The 22,098-nt window shown below is 37.6% G+C and overlaps 1 protein-coding gene across 1 annotated transcript in view; it reads right to left on the bottom strand.

The window, feature by feature from the left end:
• Nucleotides 1–10,091: 10,091 nt before the first annotated feature.
• EDIL3 (EGF like repeats and discoidin domains 3) overlaps nt 10,092–22,098 on the bottom strand; it is a 361,850-nt gene continuing 349,843 nt past the window's right edge. Inside the window, exon 11 of the mRNA XM_042449742.1 lies at nt 10,092–16,868. Within this exon, the coding sequence (XP_042305676.1) occupies nt 16,719–16,868 (150 nt within the window). The 3' untranslated portion in view covers nt 10,092–16,718. The remainder of the gene's footprint in view (nt 16,869–22,098) is intronic.

The raw sequence follows: 22,098 nt of genomic DNA, 5'->3' as shown, positions 1-22,098 counted from the left end.
GCACTTGGCATTTTATTACCTCAAGACTGAAAAATGATATACCTTATTTGCACACATTTATTTACAAATATCCCCCCCCCCAAATGTCAATTTTTAAAATAGGAGGGTTCAGGGAACTTTCGGGACTGTTGAGGGCTTATGTGGTCACAAAAGCATGGTCTATGGGTCACATGTGGTCCACAGGCCTCACTTTTTTTGATGCCTGCCATACACTGTGATCCAAAGGTCTGCTGGAATGTCCCTCATATTGGGACTTTCCATGTGAGATGTTACAATTTTTAAAGGTCTTTTAAATCTCCCTTTATGTAATAGTTCTTTGGCTGCATCTCCTGCTTTTGGGCAAAAGAGGGAATTACCAAAGTCTATCTCACTGCCACTAACACTGTTTCATTCCACCTGATTCAGTAACCCAGTGGGAGTAATTGAGGGGATTAACTTGTACTTTTTCTACCTCTGACTCTGCAGAAACCATTCTTCCCCCTCCCATGGGAGAGGAAAATCCCTTATGCGACAGAGAAAAGGTGAGATAGAAATATACTAAGTTAGATCTGGGCAAAGTGCCCCAGGTATTGTTGGACTTCAACTTTGAACATTGCTCATTATTGGTTATGCTGGCCAAGGATTCTGGGAACTGTTACAAAGCTGGAGGATGAAAGAAAGAAAGAGAGAGAGAGAGAGAGAGAGAGAGCTGTTTTTATATACAAAGCTAAACAAAGTACAGCTTTAAAAACTGTCTATGCCTTAATAAATAAAAGAAGTGATAGAAATGTAGCTAGATTTCTTGAACTCTTTCACTTATGAATGGCAACTACAGTTAGCATCCAAATCGTACTGACTATTGACAACCACAATTTCTAGATTTGAGAGCTGTACACACTGTCCCTAAGGGGCAGTGTGATGCTGCCCCTTTCCTAGCCAGATAGTGGCCATAGCAACCACACTCTATGGCCTCATCCAGCCTTCCCAGGGGGCAAAAAGAAACTGCAAAAAGTGGTTCCATTTTATGTCCTTGAAAGGGTGCCATAGCCATGAGGTTGTGACTTTATGGTGCTCCTTTGGCACTGCGCCATGCAGATGCAATGCCCTAGGAGCACTGTGATGCTGCAAGTTGTGCGGTGCAGCACATGGCATTACGCTGTCCTGGGGGCGGAGCTGGGTCGTGCGTTATGGAGACACTACACCCTGACTCCATCCCCAGGCTGGCCCAAATGGCCGGTCTGCACAGCCCCATAGTTTCTGTAACAAAATGTAGCTGTCCTCTCAAATAATAATCCCATAGTACTGAACCTTTGAAAGCAAAATGAAAATAGTTGGAGGATTTTTTTTAAGTGCCAGCTTCCCAGTCATTAAGTGAAGGAAAAGATGTTATTGCTGGTGTAAGTGTGGAACAGAGAGAAAAATATATACATACAATCAATTTTAAGCTAGATTCTCAGAAGGGTAAACTGGATTCCTCCACTGAAGATGCATTTCATAGATTTTGTTCCCACAATGCTTTAAAAGTTCAGATTTCCAAAGAGAAACATATAAATTGAAGATACATGATATCTCACATTTCATCACAGTGTCCCTTCTAGTTCTACAGTGATCCCTTGGTATCCATTAGGGTTTGGTTGCAGGACCTCCCCCATGGATACCAAAATCTGTGGATGTTCAAATCCCATTAAATATAATGGCACAGTAATATGGTGTCCCTTATATAAGGGCAAAATCAAGGTTTGCCTATAGGAATTTGTATATTTCTAAAGTATTTGCAAGCATCTGTGGATGTTCAAATCCGTGGATAAAGAATCCATGGAAAAGGAGAGTTGACTGTACTTTCTTTGACCAATTTCCAGATCCTTTTGGTGTTTTCAAGAATCTGGAGGTTTGGGGTAGATTAGGCAAGGTGAGCTGCCACATTTCTGGGTGGTTTCAGGGCATTTTACTCTGTTTTTCACGTTAAAAAACACTCCACATTTGCCTGAAAAAAAGAAAAAGAGGGCCTGGGGCTTTTGAGATGTCCAGGGAGGCTTTGTCAGGTGAAAAAGTCCACATGTGGCCTCTAGGCTTCATGTGCCCCACTTCTGCTGAACAAAGAAGTTTATAGAGGAAATTTGTGCCTCAGTTCTGCTGAACACAGAGGTTTATAGGGGAAATTTGTGAAAGGAGGAGGTTGGTGTGTGTTTTATAGCCTTTGTTCACACTAGGAACATCTAGACTTTAGCACAGATCTATTCCAATGCAGCCTCTCAAACACAAGAAGATGCTTGCTTTTCTACTCTGGGATTTCTTTTCTCCTTATTTGTTGGAAAGAGCCACAAAACCACTGAGTGTTGAAGAATAGGTTGACCTCCAAAGTGAATTCAGATATCTGCTCACTGGCAGCTCATTTAGTACATGCAGTATATAAACAGCTAGCAGAAATGTATTGTTCTGACAGCATGTATTCATACCCATAGATGCGCTAGGCACTTGACTTCAACATGGGTGGATTTGTCATTTCATGGTGGGATGTGTAAATGATGACTTCGGACCCCCCCCCCTTTTTTTATAATTGGTTCATGTCTACATAAATCCTGTGAGCCTAAAAAAGAATCTCCAGAAGAAAACAAATCTCTTGTAGAAAATGCTGTTGTTGTTTTTTTAATGGAGCAAGTATAGGAAACAACACCCGTCCCAGACATGGGAAGGACTGGCAGACTGAAAACTCTTTCTTGATTCTGTGCGTGATGATACATGGTCATTCTTTGTTGGTGGAGTGATTTGTCTGGTTAATTCCAGTAATGAACAAGACTGGTGTATTGTGTGTTCCTGCATGATGGAAGGTTGGATGGTCCTTGTGGTCTCTTCCAACTCTATGATTCTATGATTTCATGTACTAATAGTGGTATTCATCTATGTACGTAAACAATATCTACTTCCTTAATGGGAATTTTGTCACACCTTAGGTTTTCATGTGTGATTCCACTCATAATGAGAGCTATATGCAGTTCCTGGTGTTTCCTTCTATGGGAAGAGTAGTGTCAGAAGTGTTTTTCTTTTTCTAAATTTTATTTTTAACTTGACTGAAAATGGATAACCTTTCAAGAAATATGTGCAGTTAGTTGAGAAAGATCGTAGTTAATCTTAGCTATAACTCATTAATATAATCCATATACTAATATTTCTGTTTGTTCCAACAACAACAAATTTATTGATTAGTCAGCTGACTATATCAATAGAATACTAAATACAGTTACAAAATTACAGCATATAAAGTACAAGATAAAAAATATCAAAATGTCTGCATATATACAAAGATAAAACTGAGTCACACTTAAAACTCAAATAGGGGGTTAAAACGGACACAAATAGATGGTTAAAATAGACTCTTTCTTCCACATTTATTTACTCATTTCATTCTGACTCATCCTTTAGGCAAAAAACTTAGACAGTTTCCAAGTCATTGCCCATTTAGCTAATTTAAGGAGGCAAAGTTACTAACTTATTTCCCTTCATGAATCTGCCTGAGTCTTAAGATCTTCAATAGAAATCTTGCTGTTGGTCCCACTATTTTCCTATGTAGAGATATGTGGGAAGACTTATTTTCTGCTCCCAAGTGTTGGAATTCCCTTCCATGGGAGGTAAGACTGACTTACTCCCTGCACTGCCACTGCCTTTGCTAGCAGGTAAAGGTCTTTTTATTTTAAAGAAGAAACTGAGGATTGCTTGGTTGTGCATAAGAATCTTTTCATGGTGTGTCTGCACTGTACTTTTATCTTTAATGTTTTTAAATTAATGATGTTTTAATAGGATAGCATGTTTAATAATGTTCTAATATTTTTATGCTTTGATTTTTTACTCTATCTTGTTTTTAACTTGTTTCTAAGTTGACTTGGGTCCCATGACAGGAAAAAAGATGTGCTATTAAATAAATAAATAAATAAATAAATAAATAACAAGCAAGCAAGCAAGCAAGCAAGCACCCAGAGTATTCTTTGGATAGCATGGGATATTAAAGCAGGGACTAACACAATTTGTTCCAGTTATGAAATGCTAAAAAGATTATCATAAAAATACATGGCAGTAGCAACAACAGACCTGCATCTGCACTGCAGAAATAATGCAGTTTGACATTCTTTTAACTGTCATGGCTCAAATCTTGGTATTTGTAGTTTGTTGTGGTACTAGAGCTCTCTGTCAGAGAAGGGTAAATATCTCATAAAACTACAGTTCCTATAATTCCATAGCACTGAGCCAACGCAGTTAAACCAGTGTCAAACTGGTTTATTTCTTCAGTGTGGATATGCCCTAGAAAGGCCTAAATTCCATTGTTAGTCCTAATTAAATCAAATGGATCAACCTATTTGGTGTTGACTGAAGATATATTGATTCAGTGGGTCTTTTCTGGTTGGGACTAACAGACAGGATTTCAGATTTTGATTCAGCAAGAAATTCCCACAGATATTCCTCATGATGGGCATGATCACAAGGGGTAAATGTAAAAGGAAGAGCTGGTCCATATGAGTTTTTGTTTTTCAATACAGCTAGTGCCTGGACAGCTCAACATTAAATTTTCCATGCTTCCTGAAGGGTGGACATAGAGGAGGAGACCATTTCTCACCCCCTATTCAGTGGGCATGGGACCTCTGGTGGAGTGCAAATGTCTCGCTCTTCATTTGGTTCCAGTCTAATCAAGTCAACAACGTGCCAAATTAACAATCACCATACAGGAAGCACTGTGACCCCCTCCCCCCGCCTAATAAGAATAATACCATAAATATCTGGCCACTCATTAAGGAAGAAATTGTACAGCTTTTACCACCACTTTACTGCCATGGCTGCATTCTATAGACTTTGTAGTTTAGAGAGACACTAGAACTCTCTGGCAGAAAATTCTAAATACTTCAGGATTCCATAGGATGCAACCATGGCAGCTAAAATAAAATCATAGTGCTGAAATTGAATAATGTGAAAGGGCCGATGAACTTCTGTGTCTCTTGCTCAGGTGTATTGCTAAGGTTTCTGTTCCCTTCTTGTCTCTCTGCTCCCTCAGCTTTCTTTCTAAGCTAGAGTATGTGCTTTGTCCAATATTGATGTAAACACAAATTAAAGATATGTAAGGAGAGGTATCTTTGAAGCCTTAATCGGTTTTCTTGAGGGCCCTTTCCTCAACAAATTTTAACCACATCTCTATACTTTGTTTTTTCTACCGCATGTGTGCACATGTAAGTGTACAGGTAAAGCTTTACATTTAAAGGTGTTGGTCAGAATCCAAGTGTTTTAGGGCTGCTTTTCCTTGACAATCCTGTGAGCTGGATTGCTGTCAAATTCCATTTTGCTGATGCTGCTTCTTTTGGTCTTATTTCCACTTCAGGCCTTACAACATTGTCATTTGCTCTACTCCTCTGGAGTGTCACTAGATTATCAAATAAATGTTTAGAAGAGGGTTCAAGATGAACTTTGCCATGGCACACAAGGTGCCTACGCCTGAATGAGCCAGAGTATATTATAACCAAGGCCCAAAATGATGTAGTGGTTTGAAGATTTTACTTTGACTCTGGAGAACTGGATTTGAATTTCCACACAGCCATGGAAACTCACTAGGTGACCTTCTTCATGTCACACTCACTCAATCCCAGAGGAAGGCAAAGACAAATCCCATGGTAACAAATCTTGCCAAGGAAACCATGTGATAGATTTGCCTCAGGGTCACCATAGATTGGAAAAGACGTAAAGGCAGACAACAAAATACCTGAAAACACACTGTCATACAATAAACATGGATTACAGTATATGGTCTAAAAATGAAGAGCCAATTTACAACAGATACAAATTACAATTTGGGTAGAAATTACAATTCAAAGAAGTGGTAGTGAACCTTTGGCTTCCAGGTTCTGGAATAAAAGGATGGAATACTCTTGGCAACTTACACTGACAGTGTAAAGCACTTTTGGGGATGCCCTGGAGCAACAACAAAGAAAGCCATCTCCAGTACCACAGACAACTGCCTTGCTAGCTGCTGAGCAGCTGAGGAGCAAGCTGGGAAGCTTTTTTTCATGACAGAGACAACTTCCCATATAATCCCACCCATCACTGTGGCTGTCACCCATGGCGATTTCATATCAGTCACTGTGCTTACACCAGCCCCTTGTATACCAGTGTATACCAATGTATCTAAATGAGAACTGCAATCCTGCTTTGCTCATTCTTGACTATTGGTCATTCCACCTGGGACTGCTGTGATGAGAGTTGAGTCCAAACTCTGGAGGGCCAGAGATTCTGCATACCTGGCTATTGAGTTTATCACACCCAGGCAAATTTGAGGCAAACAGGATTTAAAAGTCTGTAAAACACTGGCAAAAGTGGGTTGTTTTTCAGACACGTTGATGTTAATGAGAAATAACACAACATTAATCTGAATGGAAAGTTGATAAAACCCCCTCTATTTTACTTTCGGCAATTCTCTGAAAGTAAAAAGGAGCAGCTTTTGTTGACTTTCCATTCGAATTAATGTCGCGTTATTTCTCATTGATGCCAATGTTGTCTGAAAAACTACCTACTTTTGCAGGTTATTTTCACTTTCTGTTCAGTTTAACCTCAAGTGTCATATGAAAAACAACCCACTTTTGTGGGTTGTTTTCACTTTAAATCCAGCTTCTCCATGGGATTCGTCCCATGTGATAAGGACCTGTGAGAGGAGAATGAAATATGCTTCAAGAAATTAGGAAGACAGGAAGAAATGATGGAATAAGAGATTAAAATATACCTTAAATTGTGATATAAAGGATTTTTTTTATATAAAATGCAATTTTACTGGCAACTCACCCTGTGTAAATTGGCAAAAATAAATAAAATTGACAAATAGTTGTTGGAAGTGTGGAAAGTCAGTTGGCATCTTTTATCATTTATGGTGGAGTTGTAAAAGTGCAAAAAAATATTGGAAAGATATACATGGCGAGGAAATTAAAATATTAAATAGAAATATTTTAATAGACCCAAAATAGATTTATTAGGAATAATTACAAAAGAAAAAAATTAGAAAGAGAATTTGGAAAACCAATTTTTTTACATGATGGTAGCAGCAAGGATAATTTATGCATCTAAATGGAAATCTAAGGAATGTCTGACCATAAGATCCTGGCAAATGAAATTATTTGATTATATGGACTCAGATAAATTAACTTATTTAATAAAGAAAAATTGATCAATAATTTCAAAAAGGAATGGAAACTGATGATAATTTATCTATGACAAGAAGGGGCTCCAGTTTTGTTTTAGGATTGGAACTGATAACGCCTAACGTAAGGAGCTAATTAAGAAATAGGATAGAGTAATTTAATAAATAGATTAAGAGATGGAAATTTTTCAACAATACATAAATAGATAAATAAATATGAGGGAAAATTAAAATGCAATTTCTGAAACAAGTTTGAAATAAAAGAAAAAGAAGACATGAAAGACAAGGAAGTTTTTATTTTGCTTTCTGTTTGTCTAGTTACTGTTCCCATTAACATCACATAGATACATCCAGGTGATTTGTATAAGTCAGTTTAGTGAGGAGGGTGGGAGTGGGGGTAGGAGCAGGAAGAGGGGAAATGTGTTTTGATATTTGTTTATTTTGTTTATGTCTTTGTTTTTCCTTTTTGCTTTTTCCTTATGTTATTTTATGTGTTTTTAATCAATAAAAATTAAATTAAAAAAGTAGTTAGAAAGACAGATAGACAGGTGCAATCAGGTAAACAAACAGACATAAAACCTGTCACCTCAAACTGAAATGTGAGTTTCTGTCTATCATCTACACAGCATGTGTCAGTCTACTTCAAAGATTTTGTTTTACTTTTTCTGGCTTTGCTATAAAAATGTTTTGTGACCTTTTTTTTTACACTCACTTGTAGATGCTGATTTTCTTTATCCAGTCATGTGAAGATAAAAGAACACAGCCACTGACCTATTCTGTGATGTGCAACCTCTGATAACTATGATGTATCAGCTTTCAGAGTTGCAAAAAGATATGGCAAACCTCCTGGTTCTGCTTATCCTTCAGACTGCTCCTACCTTCTTTTAGATCGATGGCAGCTGTTTTTACAGCATCTTGATACCTGTGTGTCTCAACATATTTTTTATAGCTTCACAATATTAATTTATGAAGTCAGGAAATTATTTCTATATACTTGCATTAGAAATAACAGATGCACACAGACATTAGTCACATATCCATCTGCTGCTAGTACTGTATAAAACAAGCTGGATGTATTAATTCAACTACAAAGGCACATAAATAATAGAAATGGGTGATCTGTCTCATGTTTATCTGGAATTAACTCAGAAATGTGATTGTAAAGATCATAGGAAAGGTAGTTCTGTTAAGGCCTGGAAGATCATGGGAAATATTGTTCTTTCAATGTCTTTTGAAATACAGTACCATGTTTTGGAGAAAGGACTGGTTGGCAGGGGTTTTGTGGAGCCTATCAGCAATAGGTGAAGGTGTCAACCATGAGTGACAGGCGGTTAACCCCAGTGACATGGAGAAAAGTTGTCTCCCATTAAGAAAGAAAACTACCATGATGGATGCTGAGATGCTTTCTCTGGTGATGGAGATGGGCCTCTCTTCTATCACTCCAAAAAGTGCCTCTCACTGCCATAATGGAATGTTACACTAGTGTAAGGTCCAAAACACACTGCAGAAATAATCTAGTTTGAGACCATTTTAACTCCCCTGGCTCAATGCTAGAGAATTCTGGAAACTGTAGTTTTGTGAGACATTTAGGTTTCTCTGTCAATGAGCTCTGCTGTCACAATAAACTACAATTCCACAGATTCCCTAGCACTGAGCCATTGCAGTTAAAGTGGTCTCAAACTGTATTGTTTCTACAGTGTGTTTTGGCCCTAAGACATCAAAACCGTTCCAACTGTTTAATCAAACGACATCTGGAGGTCCATAGGTTCCCCACATCTGCTCCAAATTATAATTTGAATCTGAGAGGAATAGAGAAGATGATGGTTAGAAGCTCACTGTACACTGCCACGTTATCCAAAAGTGGCATCCTTTCTCTAAACACAAGAAAGTGTGGAACCAGATTTTAATCCAAGCTGGAGAAGAACCTCAAAAGCTCACTCCTTATTTGAAATATGCTTTTAAGGGCCCTAGAATAACACCTTTGAACTTGAATTGGAAATATTTTTGCTAGCATCCCTAAATGAAAATGACTTATACACCACAGGATGCTTTTTGTGTCATTACTAGTACAACCTTTACCCTATGCTGTGATGTACTTTGACACAGAGAAAATAACATGAATTGCTTACCTACTGTGGAAACCACTGTATGTCATACAAAAGTGATCAAAATTGATATTGACAAATGAGTATATCTGCCAGTTTTGGCTTATCTTCATTTTTCATATTCCCAACATTATGTGTGTTCCATTCCATTTCACCTGTTTTCAGAGGTGTGTACATTGCTGTGCACATTTATTTTAATATATGCCTTTCTGCATGTAATTTTGCCTCCTATACACAGGATTGCAAGAACTTTTTAGTCTATATAGCACCTATATTGTTATGTTGTTCACTGGAATATGCATTTTTCTGTGCACTTTCCATTGTAAAGGTGTTTTAATGCAATCACTGATCAGAAAACTACATGAAAGGATTAACTATAACTTTGTCCATGTATTGGTTCACGAAGCATGAGTTAGGTAGGTACTTATTAAGACGTGAAATAAATTTCTCCTCTTCTTTATCTCTATCCCTCCTAGTTCTGTTTCAGTGTTGTATCAACATAATATGACAGTAAGCTGGTGGAACAGAACTGGACTGTTTTGCTTCAATTGTCTGGTGAAAGCTATAGGAAGTCCACTGCTACTGAAATAGCAGGGTACGCCTAGGTTTGCCTAAGTTTTGAAATGTAGACACAAAGGACCACTGGAGCACAGTTTTTTAAAATTGGTTTGGGACAGGCCAATATTAATTATGGTAACAGATGTCACTGTTCTGCCTTTTCTTATGCCCCAGCTTTTCTGTCCCAAGAATCTGTTCTCTGTTACCAGTATGTTCTGTTGTCACTTCTTCTGTCACAATTTTAAGATATCATTAAAAACACTTAAAGAACATTTTAATTTTTCCAAAGTTTTATTGTTAAGTTTGAAGACTAGATGGGGTCATACAGTTTAAACATCATTCTACATAATTTAAATATATACAAAAACCACTGGAACTTTACACAGGTTGCCAAGGTTGCAAAGATCATTGTGTCTGAGATATTTCTGTACTTACTGACACATTTGAAGCCAGCTTTGAATATTATATTTCATAGTTTGTGGTATAGCACAGATACACTCATTAGTATCCTTTAGTCTTCAAAACTCACATGAATTTGTATGCATTCATTCCAAAAGAGAAAGTCAACCTAAAAATCAGAACTGTGGTGTGTTTTTGTTTTTTTTGTGAGAAGCCCTTAATAGATTATCCTAAGCCTTGTGCATTAAATTTTACTTTCCAGGCTATAAAAGTAGCAAATTAGGGAGCTATAGAAAGATGAAATCTGCCTTAAAATAACTTAAAAAGTCTTGGGTAAACACCAGTGAATCTTCCTCTCACTCCTCACCCCCAATTATGCTTCATGGTTAGTGTGAATACAAAAGTTAAGGACAATTTCATAATATTTACGCCCAAAGTTTAAATGACCCATTCATCAAGCCACTTATTTTTAAACTAACAGGTGACTCAAAAATAACTGGCTTGAAGGCTGGGGTTCTAAAGAAATCAACATGCAGAATCTAAATGCAAATACGTATTAAATCTCAATTTCTATTAACTTCCATGGAACTGTACTAATTATGCAGACTGTAGTTTTCTCATTACCCTTGGGCAAGTTCAGACATGATCCTGACATTTACTCACAGTGAGTTGTGTGTTACTTGGGGGGAGTCTTGCTTGTACACTCTTGCACACTCAACTCATTGATTGCTTTCTACAGCCTTTTCAGATACTCAGTGATTACACGGAGGAAGAGAACTGTCACTCCCACCTTTCACACATTTATTCAAAGTTTTAAATTTGCATCCAGGTTTTATTTATGTAGGTTCCATCAGTGTCATTGGGAACTGTGAGAATGGCTGGTTCTCCCATTGCACATAAACGACCCTCTGCATATGACATTGTATGTTTTGTGTTCAGATCTTTGAATGAATGCATGCAGTTAGGGAATGGCAGTGGGTTTGATCCTGTTCCTACCCTCTCCATAAGTCACTTAATGTCTGGAAAAGCTAGTTACACACATAAGAAAATAAGAAAAGGGAATGTGTAGATGATGTAGGCAGAGTGTATTCATTTTTAAAGATACACATGGAGGCCAGAAACATTCCACATGCTTTGGTGGATAAATGTAAGCCCATGATTTGTTCCTGACTTCTCCCATATTCATACTGTAATTTGTGAGAAATATATCTGTTACAGTAATGTGTGAGTCCCTCACTTGTATTTTGGAACAAAAGCTTACAATTATGATTCACTCACCACTTAGCTTGAAATAAAGGCTCCTAAACAGACACAGTCCAACTGAAGTAACAAGTACTTCCATTTAAGGAGTTGGTAGGTCACAACCACATCTAATACTGGTATACCACAGTTCCATTTTTATAAGATGTAATATATAGATTTAGGACTGACCTAAACACGTATTATACACCACACAGTGGCTTAGTATAGAACTACCCAAATACTTGATGACTCACACTTGAATGAGTGGAACTTCCTGCACTGAAAAGCATTATGTTTGTGGGGGTCAGATAATCTGAAAGCTCCAACTTGAGGTGTTGATCAATGATGGCTGTGTCACACACAGCAGTCATTGCATGATCATGACTATGCATGTGTAAATCCTTTCTTAGTAGAAAATATATCCTGTAGCATGAACAGATTTTACAAAGAGACAAAGTTAATGAAAGAACAGTACTGTGTAGCACTAAGAATCAGGCAAACTCCAGAGGACACAATCCATTTCCTTTGTAAACTTCACTGGAAGGTAAAATAGTTATGTCCTTAACTGTATGAATGCAAGCAATGTGTATCTATTTTTAATGCATATTGCAGCCACTGACCTGTGAGAAAAAGGGTTAAGTAGGATCATTTTAACTCTTTCTTTACCTGCCATGATCTCAAGAAAAAACACTTTTCATGAGATTCCATATTATATCATGGAAGGCCATCATTGTTGCCAATATAGGGTTTGCTTGAAATGCCCATAGCTGTTTCTGAGATGCAGCTTTCATTGGGTCCATGAGCGGGAGAGTGAAAGAAAAAACATCAATTTGGTCTTCCCACAATCTGTAGGCTGCAGAATTTCCCCCAGAATTACAATTTTCATACAAAAAAGGTACATTAATCACAATCACACAATTAATGTCCCATCCACTTGACTGTAAAGTGAAATAATAGGATGGTCTTGATGAGTTCCAGTCCCATTTAATTCAATGAAGTGTGCAGAAAAGAACATCTTGCTGAATTGTGTCCATAGTTACTAAACAAATGTCATGGTCATTTCTTAACATTTTAATGATGTAACAGAAGCAGAGTACAGTGGAAAGTCTAAAAGAGTAATTTAAAATTAATAAAAACTTTGAAGCTCATATGAACAAACTAGTGAAGGTTGACAAATGATCAGTGGAAAGGACAAAAACTGCAACCCTTTCAAATAGAATAATAATAAACATAAATTGCTACCTTTTCAACATAATGCTGTTTTATGCACTATAAACTATAACACATATGAGTTAATTGCACATCCAAGTTTTGTTCAATTGCATTTCTTTCTTTCTTTTTTTAAATAGGGAGGAAAGTACTAATAAACACAGAACATTTCAGAAGCATATACTGACTAGCAGCTCAATGTGCCCTCTATCCAGACAAGCTCCTTTTGCTGAAGTAGTGTTGGCTGTAGCAGAAGCCATCCAGTAGCCCAAACATGAAAGGCCTACAGTGTCTTATTTGCAGAAACCCACTCTTATTTAGGGAAGGTTTTAAAGTCCCCAACACATTTATTTCAGCATGACCTTCTGCATACAGAGGAGATATTCTGAGGCATTACCCTGATTAATCAAAGATGGTCTGTCCGCTTTCAGTATTATGACCCACACATGCAATGGGGATGTTGTATATGCAGACTACCTCACTGAAAAGTGTCTGTGCATGCAGCACCAGAAACCATTCCCTGTTTAGCATTGAAAATCTTACATGGCTGACTATCTTTTGAATGGGTCACATATAGGTCAGGGTACCAGCTCCCAAATGTTTTGGTTGGCTATATACTGTGCAACCAAATGTCTATAAGTGCAATGATTTGGCCCCATAAAGAGGAAAGAATGAGGTCCTTTTGGTCTAAATCCACTCAAATGTCAAACATTAGATCCCCACATTTTTCTTACTCTAGAGTAAGACTATACAGAGTTTATGTAGTGTAAATGGGATGTGAACTGCAGTGTTTTCATAAGAGCCTAATGTACAGAATATGGGCAGTATGCAGCTGAATGTTATTTCAGTTGCCAGCCTGATTCCATCAGCCATTTGCACCTTAAAATGCAATTATGATTGACTTTCTCTTTAAAATTATTCACTACAATTGAAGACCACTCCATAGATAACATTGTTAAGAAATGTTAACACAGTTACAGACAAGACAGTAACAGTCTAGAGGATTTTGAAATGCTGCACAAATTCAACTAAAAACAAAACAAAATCATAAACTCAACAGTGTTGCACAGAACATTCCTTACACATACTTGTTTTACTTTGATTAGATCCTCAGACTGAAATCTCCGAATATCCTTGTCTATGCCTTAGAACATAAACAAGTGAACATGTACACCTTGAGAATTAGGTGCTCGGTATGCAGACAGATCTCATTCTCTTACTGGTTCAGTTTTGATTTATTTATCTGGAGAGATGCTTTCAAGAGAGCTCCCCTTGATCACAGGTGGTTTATGTCCCAAGCCATTTGAAGGAAATCAGATGACAATGTTTTTACACAGAGAACAGGAGATTGCATAAGGATTGTGAGCTATTTTTTTTAAAGAAAGACATTCAGGCTCCTCTGTACAATTACTAGATGATTAGTTGTTCACCATGATCACAGAGCCCATGCTTTTATTTCCACCTTGCTTTCTTTGAATAATAAAACAATGCTTAATGCTTACTATGAGACATTAATGAGACACCCCCCCCCCATCTATATAACATGCGATGGAATTAAGAGTGAAATAAAATGATGATTAGTGAAGGTTTTTAGTTATGAGATAACATCCATGAATTATAAAGGAAATGGGCAGAGTACTAACACCTTGTTAAAATGAATGTGCTTTTCAATACAGCTACCATCTAGCAGGAACTTCTGTACCAGCAAGAACATAATGTAAGAGAAATTCTATCTATGAAATACAGTAACTGTTAAACTAAGGGTAGGCAACAGTGGTCTTCCAGAAGTTGTTGGACTTCCATTCCCTGCATCTTAAGCCACTTGCTGTGTTGGCCCTACAACTTGATGAAAGTGTGATAGTTCCCACTCCTGTGTTATTCCTAGCAATGTTTTCACACACAAATGCCACAGTAGTGGCTGTATAGAGTCAGAAATGCAGTATTTATAAATTGTTCTGCCAGTGTCTCTATGCACTAATTCCAGTGGAAATAACACCCCTGACTGAGGATGGGTGCAGATGTCATTGCCCTTGAAAAAAGTTAAATTGGTGCATGGAGAAAACTGCATATGTGGCTGCTCTGGTAAACACTGCATCCTTCAGCTAAAGCGACAACCTGCTTTGCACTTTCAGATGACAGATCCGTCAGTGTTATGTGGTCAATGTACAGGAAAAATGAATTTATGGCTAATTCAGATTGCCAGATAAAGAGGTTGTCATAAGGTAATAAGCTGATTACATGATAATATTTGTTTCTATGTACACATCTGCTCTGATGTGTACGTAAGCTCCAGCAGTGATAACTGTTCTGCCACATGCAGCTAAACTATAGTGTGTAAGACTACATGGAATGGTCCTGAAAAGCCATCCCTACCATCAGTAATTCTAGCTGTTCCAAAATATTAGATTTCTTTGCCAGTACAGAATGCAACTAGTATGGGTACCGTGGAATACCAAGAAAGCAGAATGCCCTAAATATGGATTATGGGCTGTTTTGCTGAATTCTTGTATTGTAAATAGTTTATCTTCTTTCTCCAGTTGAACCCTGTGTGTGTACTATGCTCTACAAATAATTCAAATCCAACACCACCACCAATCCAAACTCTGTGCTTTGGCTAGTACTGGGAGACAATGGAGATACAGAGAGCACTGAAACTCTAGTTTCAACCACTAGAAATGCCAGTATCTTTGTAATCTTACAAGATGGAAATATTCTCATTGGGGAATGAAATCTGATATACTCATGAAGTTGAAAACTGCATCCAGTACCAGATTCTTTGCTCCCTTTTTTTTCTCCCCATAAGCAATGTTGCAAACCCTTCCTCTTATTTCTACTCTTTGCAGGCTGGACCATATCTGACTGTACTCACCTCTATGGTTTTACACCATTGCCATTTGTGCATCCTACAGGATCTATCTTCTCCAAACCAGGCATCTTAAGAACCTTTGTAGAGCTGATTCTTTAATATAATTTTAGAGAGCCTAACATATGACCACTCAGCTTTAGGCATCACATCATTTGTTTTAGGGAAAGTGTGGTCCTCTCTCAAAGAAAAATACATTGCCTGTATGTTTTGTAGTGCAGCCCTAAATATCACAATAACTTTCACTCATTAAATCATAGAAGGCTTCTTGAAAAAGCTATCTCCTATCTCCACCGCCAGGACCAAGTAAAAGCAGGACCATATGGATGCTGTTCTTGGTAGCACAGATATCTGCCTAGTGGCCTGCTACAATAACTTAAATCTCAATTGTGGTCCATGGACTTTTATGTATTCATCATTTATGAGGAAAACCACAAGCTGAATTCATCAACAAAATCATCAGCTTCATAATGAACTGGAAGCAGATTTTGTTCCATAAAATCCAGGTTGGCTCTCTGAAACAAAACAGCAGCCGTTAATGTGGCTAAATGAAAAGACAGTGATGATGTCCACAGCATGCTTTATAGGGAGTAAAAGGAGTGGCAATGACTTTGTGGAGACAGGTTAACTGGAGACCACAGAAATTCTTTCAAAAAGTATCATTAATCTTGACAATGCTTGATAGGCACAAGGGAAACAATCAAATGCAGCCATCCCAGAGAAAGAACTTATTGCTAAAGCTGCAGTATCATTGTTTTGCAAGTAAGATGATGGTGTGGATTTGGAGAAAACAAACTCACCTCTCTTTTGCAAGTCACAAATGAACTCTTGTCATGCACTTTCATCTTCCTTGCAAAAATGATGCTGTTTTTCTTTTTTTTAAAAAAATCTCAAACCATATCTCAGACAGCATGAAAAACTCAGAAGAATATTTGAAAAGTAAATTGTGCAACAAAACAGAGCAATAACCTGAACAGATTTAGAAGGACCAAAAAATAAAAATAAAGAATACATCAGATCTGGACCATTTTGAGGGCAGGCTTAGACCTCCTTACAAAAGACAGCAGCCTACCGGAAAGTGAGAACTTCTTCATGAAAAACCCATTCAACTTCCTACTGGTTTTGCACTGTTTCTTCTATGGAGATTTATCTTTTTTTGTTAAGGAGTATTGAGAATTGTGCTGTTAAGTGAAGATCCTTGTCAGTCCTCTTCTGTACAGCCCAAGAGCTCTGACCGTAAAGTGATCCTGCCATACCATGACCAAGGGAGAATCCTTATGTGCCTTGCATAGATTGGAGGGTCAATGACATTCTTCCTGTGAGTGTCATTGTCAAAGTTTCCTTGGAAAACCTGAAAGATGGCAAAGAAGATTCAGTTATAGCAAAATAGTACAGAAAAACCTAGATAGAGTAATGATGAACATGAGAGAATCCTCTGAAAAACATCACTGATAGATTGATGCTGTCATTAGCACATCTTGGGAAAAGCATTCCTTGGAACTACAACTTAACAGCAAGAATTCTTAAATTTGTTTCTAGGAAGTAAGTTCCATTGAATACAGGGAGATTCCAGTCCGTCTAAATTATGCTCAGAATCATTAAGCACATGAACTATCTTGACCTCAACAAGCCATTCCTTTTGTTTTTAACAGTGATTTTTCAACAGTGCATCCCCAGGGCACATTTTTATAATTATTTTACGTCCAAATCGAACATTTTATTCTAAAATGTAGCATCCTACATGGCAATAAACTAGAGTATTGTGGGGGAAGGGAAATTATTTTGATCAAAAATTCATTAGTTACAGTTTGTTAATAATTAATTGACTTTTGCTCTTATGAATGATCAAGCAATGCTCCTGTAAGAATGCTATATAAATTCTCTTCATTGTTAAAGAGCAAAGAGATGGGTATGAGGGATTAACATGTTTATGGGCATGAGTGTCAGTGGAGACAATACGAAAACATTTTAGTTGCTGCTGTGGAATGCTTTGCCCTTTTTGTGTGCCTTTCAAGTTGTTTTTGACTTAAATATATCATGAGGTTTTCTTAGCAAGATTTTTTTTAAGGGAGAGTGGTTGTCTTTGGCTTTTTCAGAGGCTGAGAGAATGTGATTTGTCTAAGATGACCCAGAGGATTTACAATGCTCAGTAGGGATTTGAACCCTGATCTCCAGAGTCATAGTCATAGTGCTCAATGACTACACTATACTGGTCCATTTATGAAATTAAAATATATCTTAATGGTACTTGGGGCACAGTTTGCCATGCCAGACAAAAGAAAATTATTGTTTTATGTATTTTTGAAATGCTGGGATTATTTTTATCACCAGCAAGCAGCTTGAAGATATATCATTTTTCTTTAAAAATACTAATGAATGAAATGTCACCTCTCCCAAATGAATGTCATCCAACAAAGTAATGGTTCTGAACAATGAATAAGACATCTGAAACATAAATGTCCAAATGATATGCAAGGCCTATTTTAAGGTGCATTTGTTCAGGTAGGATAAGCTAATGTGCAGATATATAATGCATTCCTTTTAGACTTTGCCAGATGATTGTTTTGTTCTGAAAACATTTCCCACAGCCATTATACATGAGTGTCCACTTACGCATTGCCACAAAGGGGAAATACATAATAAAAAAAGATGAAAAATGAGGACATGGATTTGTATGAAATTTGTACATTCATATTTACAAATATAGAAGCAAATTTAGAATGAATTACTGTGGTCTGAAAAGAATTCTAAGCTATCTGAACCCACAGGGACTGTGAGAAGATGACTTAAATGCCTATTTAGTCTGTTGTACAGGTAATCATAGCATCTTAGAGCTGGAAGTTAGCATAGGGACCAGTTAGTCCAACCCTCTGTCACACAGAAATATACTGGAGTTTATCAGACAAGGGAAATTGGAAGTATAATTCAATGGCAATCTGAACGCAATCATGGGGTTTAACATTATTGCATGATAACACACTACACACAAATTCAGGCAATGGGAAGTCAGTCTGAGCGCAATCATGGGGTTTCACCTTATTGCATGATAGACTGCCACATGCAAATTCGGGCAATGGCATGCTATTTTGGGGCAATGGGGAGCCAGTTCGAATGCAATGAGCATTCACGTAATTTCGCTAAACTAGCGACTTTACGTGAATGCGTGCTGGCCCCACTTTCTTTTCATTCGAAAACGTTTCAAATAATGTAGGGGATTCTCATTTGTAATGGAGGACACATGGCCACTCTTTATTGCACTGTGGTTAGGGGATTTCTTTCAGTTAATATATCTATTGCTGGAAAATAAGATTCATCTGAGGCTCACATTTTAATATTTTTCTCGTTAGGAAAATACAATTCCTCTTTCCATTTTGTTATTACTGCTGTTAGCATATTCCTATTGTTATCTGGAATTATGCACGGAAGTTCTACATGTATGTTATGGATATGTTTGCTATGCTTACACAAAAATATTACTCCCCTCATATTTTATTTCCCTTTTATTGGCTTAACCCATACCACACAGGCATGGTAAGTGATGTCATCTATATAATACATAATGTGGAAACACATTTATATAAAGTTGCAGAGACCATAAGCTCATCCTCATTACCATTGTTACAGGTTTTTGTTTTGTTTTGCATTTTTGGCATCTTATGAACATGTCTTTTTTACTGTTTCATAAGGACCTCTTTTATAACCTGAAATATAGCGGGTTTCAAAGTGCAAAGAAGCCAGAGAAGTAGGTATTCTCATTTCCTGCACATTTTCAGTAGGAGTCTGTTAGGTGCTCCTCCTGCTGCTCATCCATTGTATGTGTGGCTAGATCTTGTAGACATGCAGGAGAGGGTTTTTATAACCATAGCACATTTTTCTAATTTGACACAGGGATTTCTTTCTGGGACCCTACTGTGATTCCCCCCCTCAAATCACAGCTTGCAGAAGCTTGAAAAACAAATGGAACTTTCAGCAAGTATGGTGCCAATTATTCCAGCAAAGAATGTACAGTGATCTACTGACCTCTAGTTGAGAAAAACAGGATCACCATTTATTTAGTCTTTAGGTCTTCCCCAGCCCTCCAAAAATGTAATTTCTTCACCATGCCTCAATTTTAGCTATTTCCTGCTCAGTCCAAATACAGAGACAGCATTCACATATATCCCCATTTCTAACCATTTAAAGTGAACAAGAAAAGCAGCATTATAAAGGTGCATTTTTGCAACTCCCCTGGGCTGCTTCCCTAGAGACTCTCCACACTGATTTAATCTCAGACAACTGGCAGTTAGAGTGGCAAACACCTGATAGAAACAGCAGGAGCTACTGTTCTTTTCACATTTCTCTCCATTGAAAAGTGTGTGACTAGAGCTGAAACATAGAATTGCAAAATACAGAATTTTAGAGTTGCAAGGTATCTCAATAGGCATCTTGTCCAACTCTCTGCCAGTTCAGGAACCAACTACTAAACATCTCTCCATCTTATAGGAGAGGCAGGGCAATAATAATAATAATAATAATAATAATAATAATAATAATAATAATGTGACTATCTAAGTTCTGTATAAATACTTTTAATGGCAGAGAGCCCAACATTTTTCAAGGTGCAAAACTAGTCAAAACACTAATTTTAGCAACTTGATTTTTTAAAAAAGTATATTTTTGGCTACCCTTTCAATGATTTTTAGCTGTAAAGGATTAAGTCCTCCTTAATCAAGTATGCAAGTCTTGTTAAATGGATCACAATGTCATAAAAGGGTGTCTTTAGATATTATCACTGGTACTAAGTTAGAGCTGTAAAGCTGGACTGCTCCTCCATCTTCAAATAAGGTCATTTAAGCTGCAATCCACTCAGAGAGCAATCTCTTCTGAATGCAGTGGATTGCATCCAGGTTCAGGCCAATGGAATGGCATCTCCATTGGCTTCCCTGCTTCTTCTCCCTCACAGTGGTTCCTCATCCTCCTGAAATACTGCACAGGGATTCTGCTGAATGGGAAAAGCTGTGTGAGTAGAAGCAGGGAATATCAGAAAATTGGGCAATGACAGCTTCCATAAGTTAAGTTCCCAGATCAGTAAGGCAACAAAGTTAGTGTAATCTTTAAAGGAGAAATCGAAGGGGATGAATCTGGTTTGGGTAGCATAAAGTTCAGAGGTGAGCATAAAATTCAGAATTAAACCTGGAGTGAATTCACTGGGGAAATGGGACTGACCAGCCACTACTGTACCAATATTGTCTGTTTAATTTTCAGGGAACCCTCTTTTTCTCTATATCCAGCCTATCCCATTCAGCAGGGTATACTACTTTGATGGATCTTTTTAGGACAGGTGTAGATATGATCTACCCAGACACAGTGACAGGAGCTGATGCAGATGTGACCTGTCCTTTCAAAGAAGTTGCACTTTGTTTAATAGCAGTTATTGGCATCTATCTCTTTCCTTCACTTCCATTTTGCAATACTTTCCCTTTCAGTTAGGTGTTTAGTATACGATATTAAAGGTAAAGGTAAAGGTATTCCCCATTGACAAGGTTGTCAAGTCATGTCTGACCATCAGGGTCAGTGCTCTTCTCCGTTAATAAGCCGAAGAGCTAGCATTGTCATAGACTACTAGACTAGATCTAGACTAGATCACATGGCCAGCTTGATTGCACAGAATGCTGTTTACTTTCCTACCGGAGTGGTACCTATTTATCTACTTGCATTTGCATGTGTTTGAACTGCTAGGCTGGCAGAAGCTGTGACTAGTGATGGGAGCTCACCCCATCATGTGACACCTATGCCTCGAATTGCCAACCTGTCGATCTTGCGATCAACACAATCAGCAGCTTAACCACTTGAGCCACCACATACAATATTAGGCTTAGATAAAACACTTCAGCTCATTATGTTGGGGAAAAGAGAAAAATAGTATCCAAACACAGCAATAATCTGGTTTATTTCTGTATGAAAATACAGTAAGTATGGGCACTGGAGGTAAAAGACATGGAGATTGTTTGCCACTATAGACAAGAGGGAAAACACTTTGACTTCTTTCTTTCTTAGTGGAAGATCTGCTACTGCTTCAAAACTTTTGTGGAATAGGAAATTCCATAAATGAATCTCATTTTAGCAAGGGATAAATTACCCTTTGAAAGTGGAGATAGAGGGAAGAACATTAAATCTGGCAGAAAGGTATGCTTAAAAGTTACGCTGCTTATTGAAATCTATGTTATTTTATGACTGTTTTATGCTGCTTTGGCAGCAAATCACTAGCCTCTTCGAAAACTGTTTCCCAGCATTCCAAATGTTGGAGGAACAAAAGAGGATGAATAAAAGAAAGAAAGGATGATAAAAAGATATCGATACACCCTGACTTCCAAATGTCCTCCCTGCAACTGTTATTATTAGAGCGCCACTAGAAACCCCAGGAAGAAAATAAGTGAAGGCTTCACAGATGGAAACAAAAGATTTTCTTTGCATCAGGTTGAAATTTGAGGGTTGTAAGGTGAACATTATGGGTCATTGATATAGATATATATCCAAGCCCAGAATGTAATTATGTTTCAGAAGGATCCTGCAGATACAACTCTGAGTTGCAACAGGTATAT

The sequence above is a fragment of the Sceloporus undulatus genome, chromosome 2, assembly GCF_019175285.1.
Source record: "Sceloporus undulatus isolate JIND9_A2432 ecotype Alabama chromosome 2, SceUnd_v1.1, whole genome shotgun sequence".
Lineage (NCBI taxonomy): Eukaryota > Metazoa > Chordata > Lepidosauria > Squamata > Phrynosomatidae > Sceloporus > Sceloporus undulatus.
This window is presented reverse-complemented; position numbering and strand designations above follow the sequence as displayed.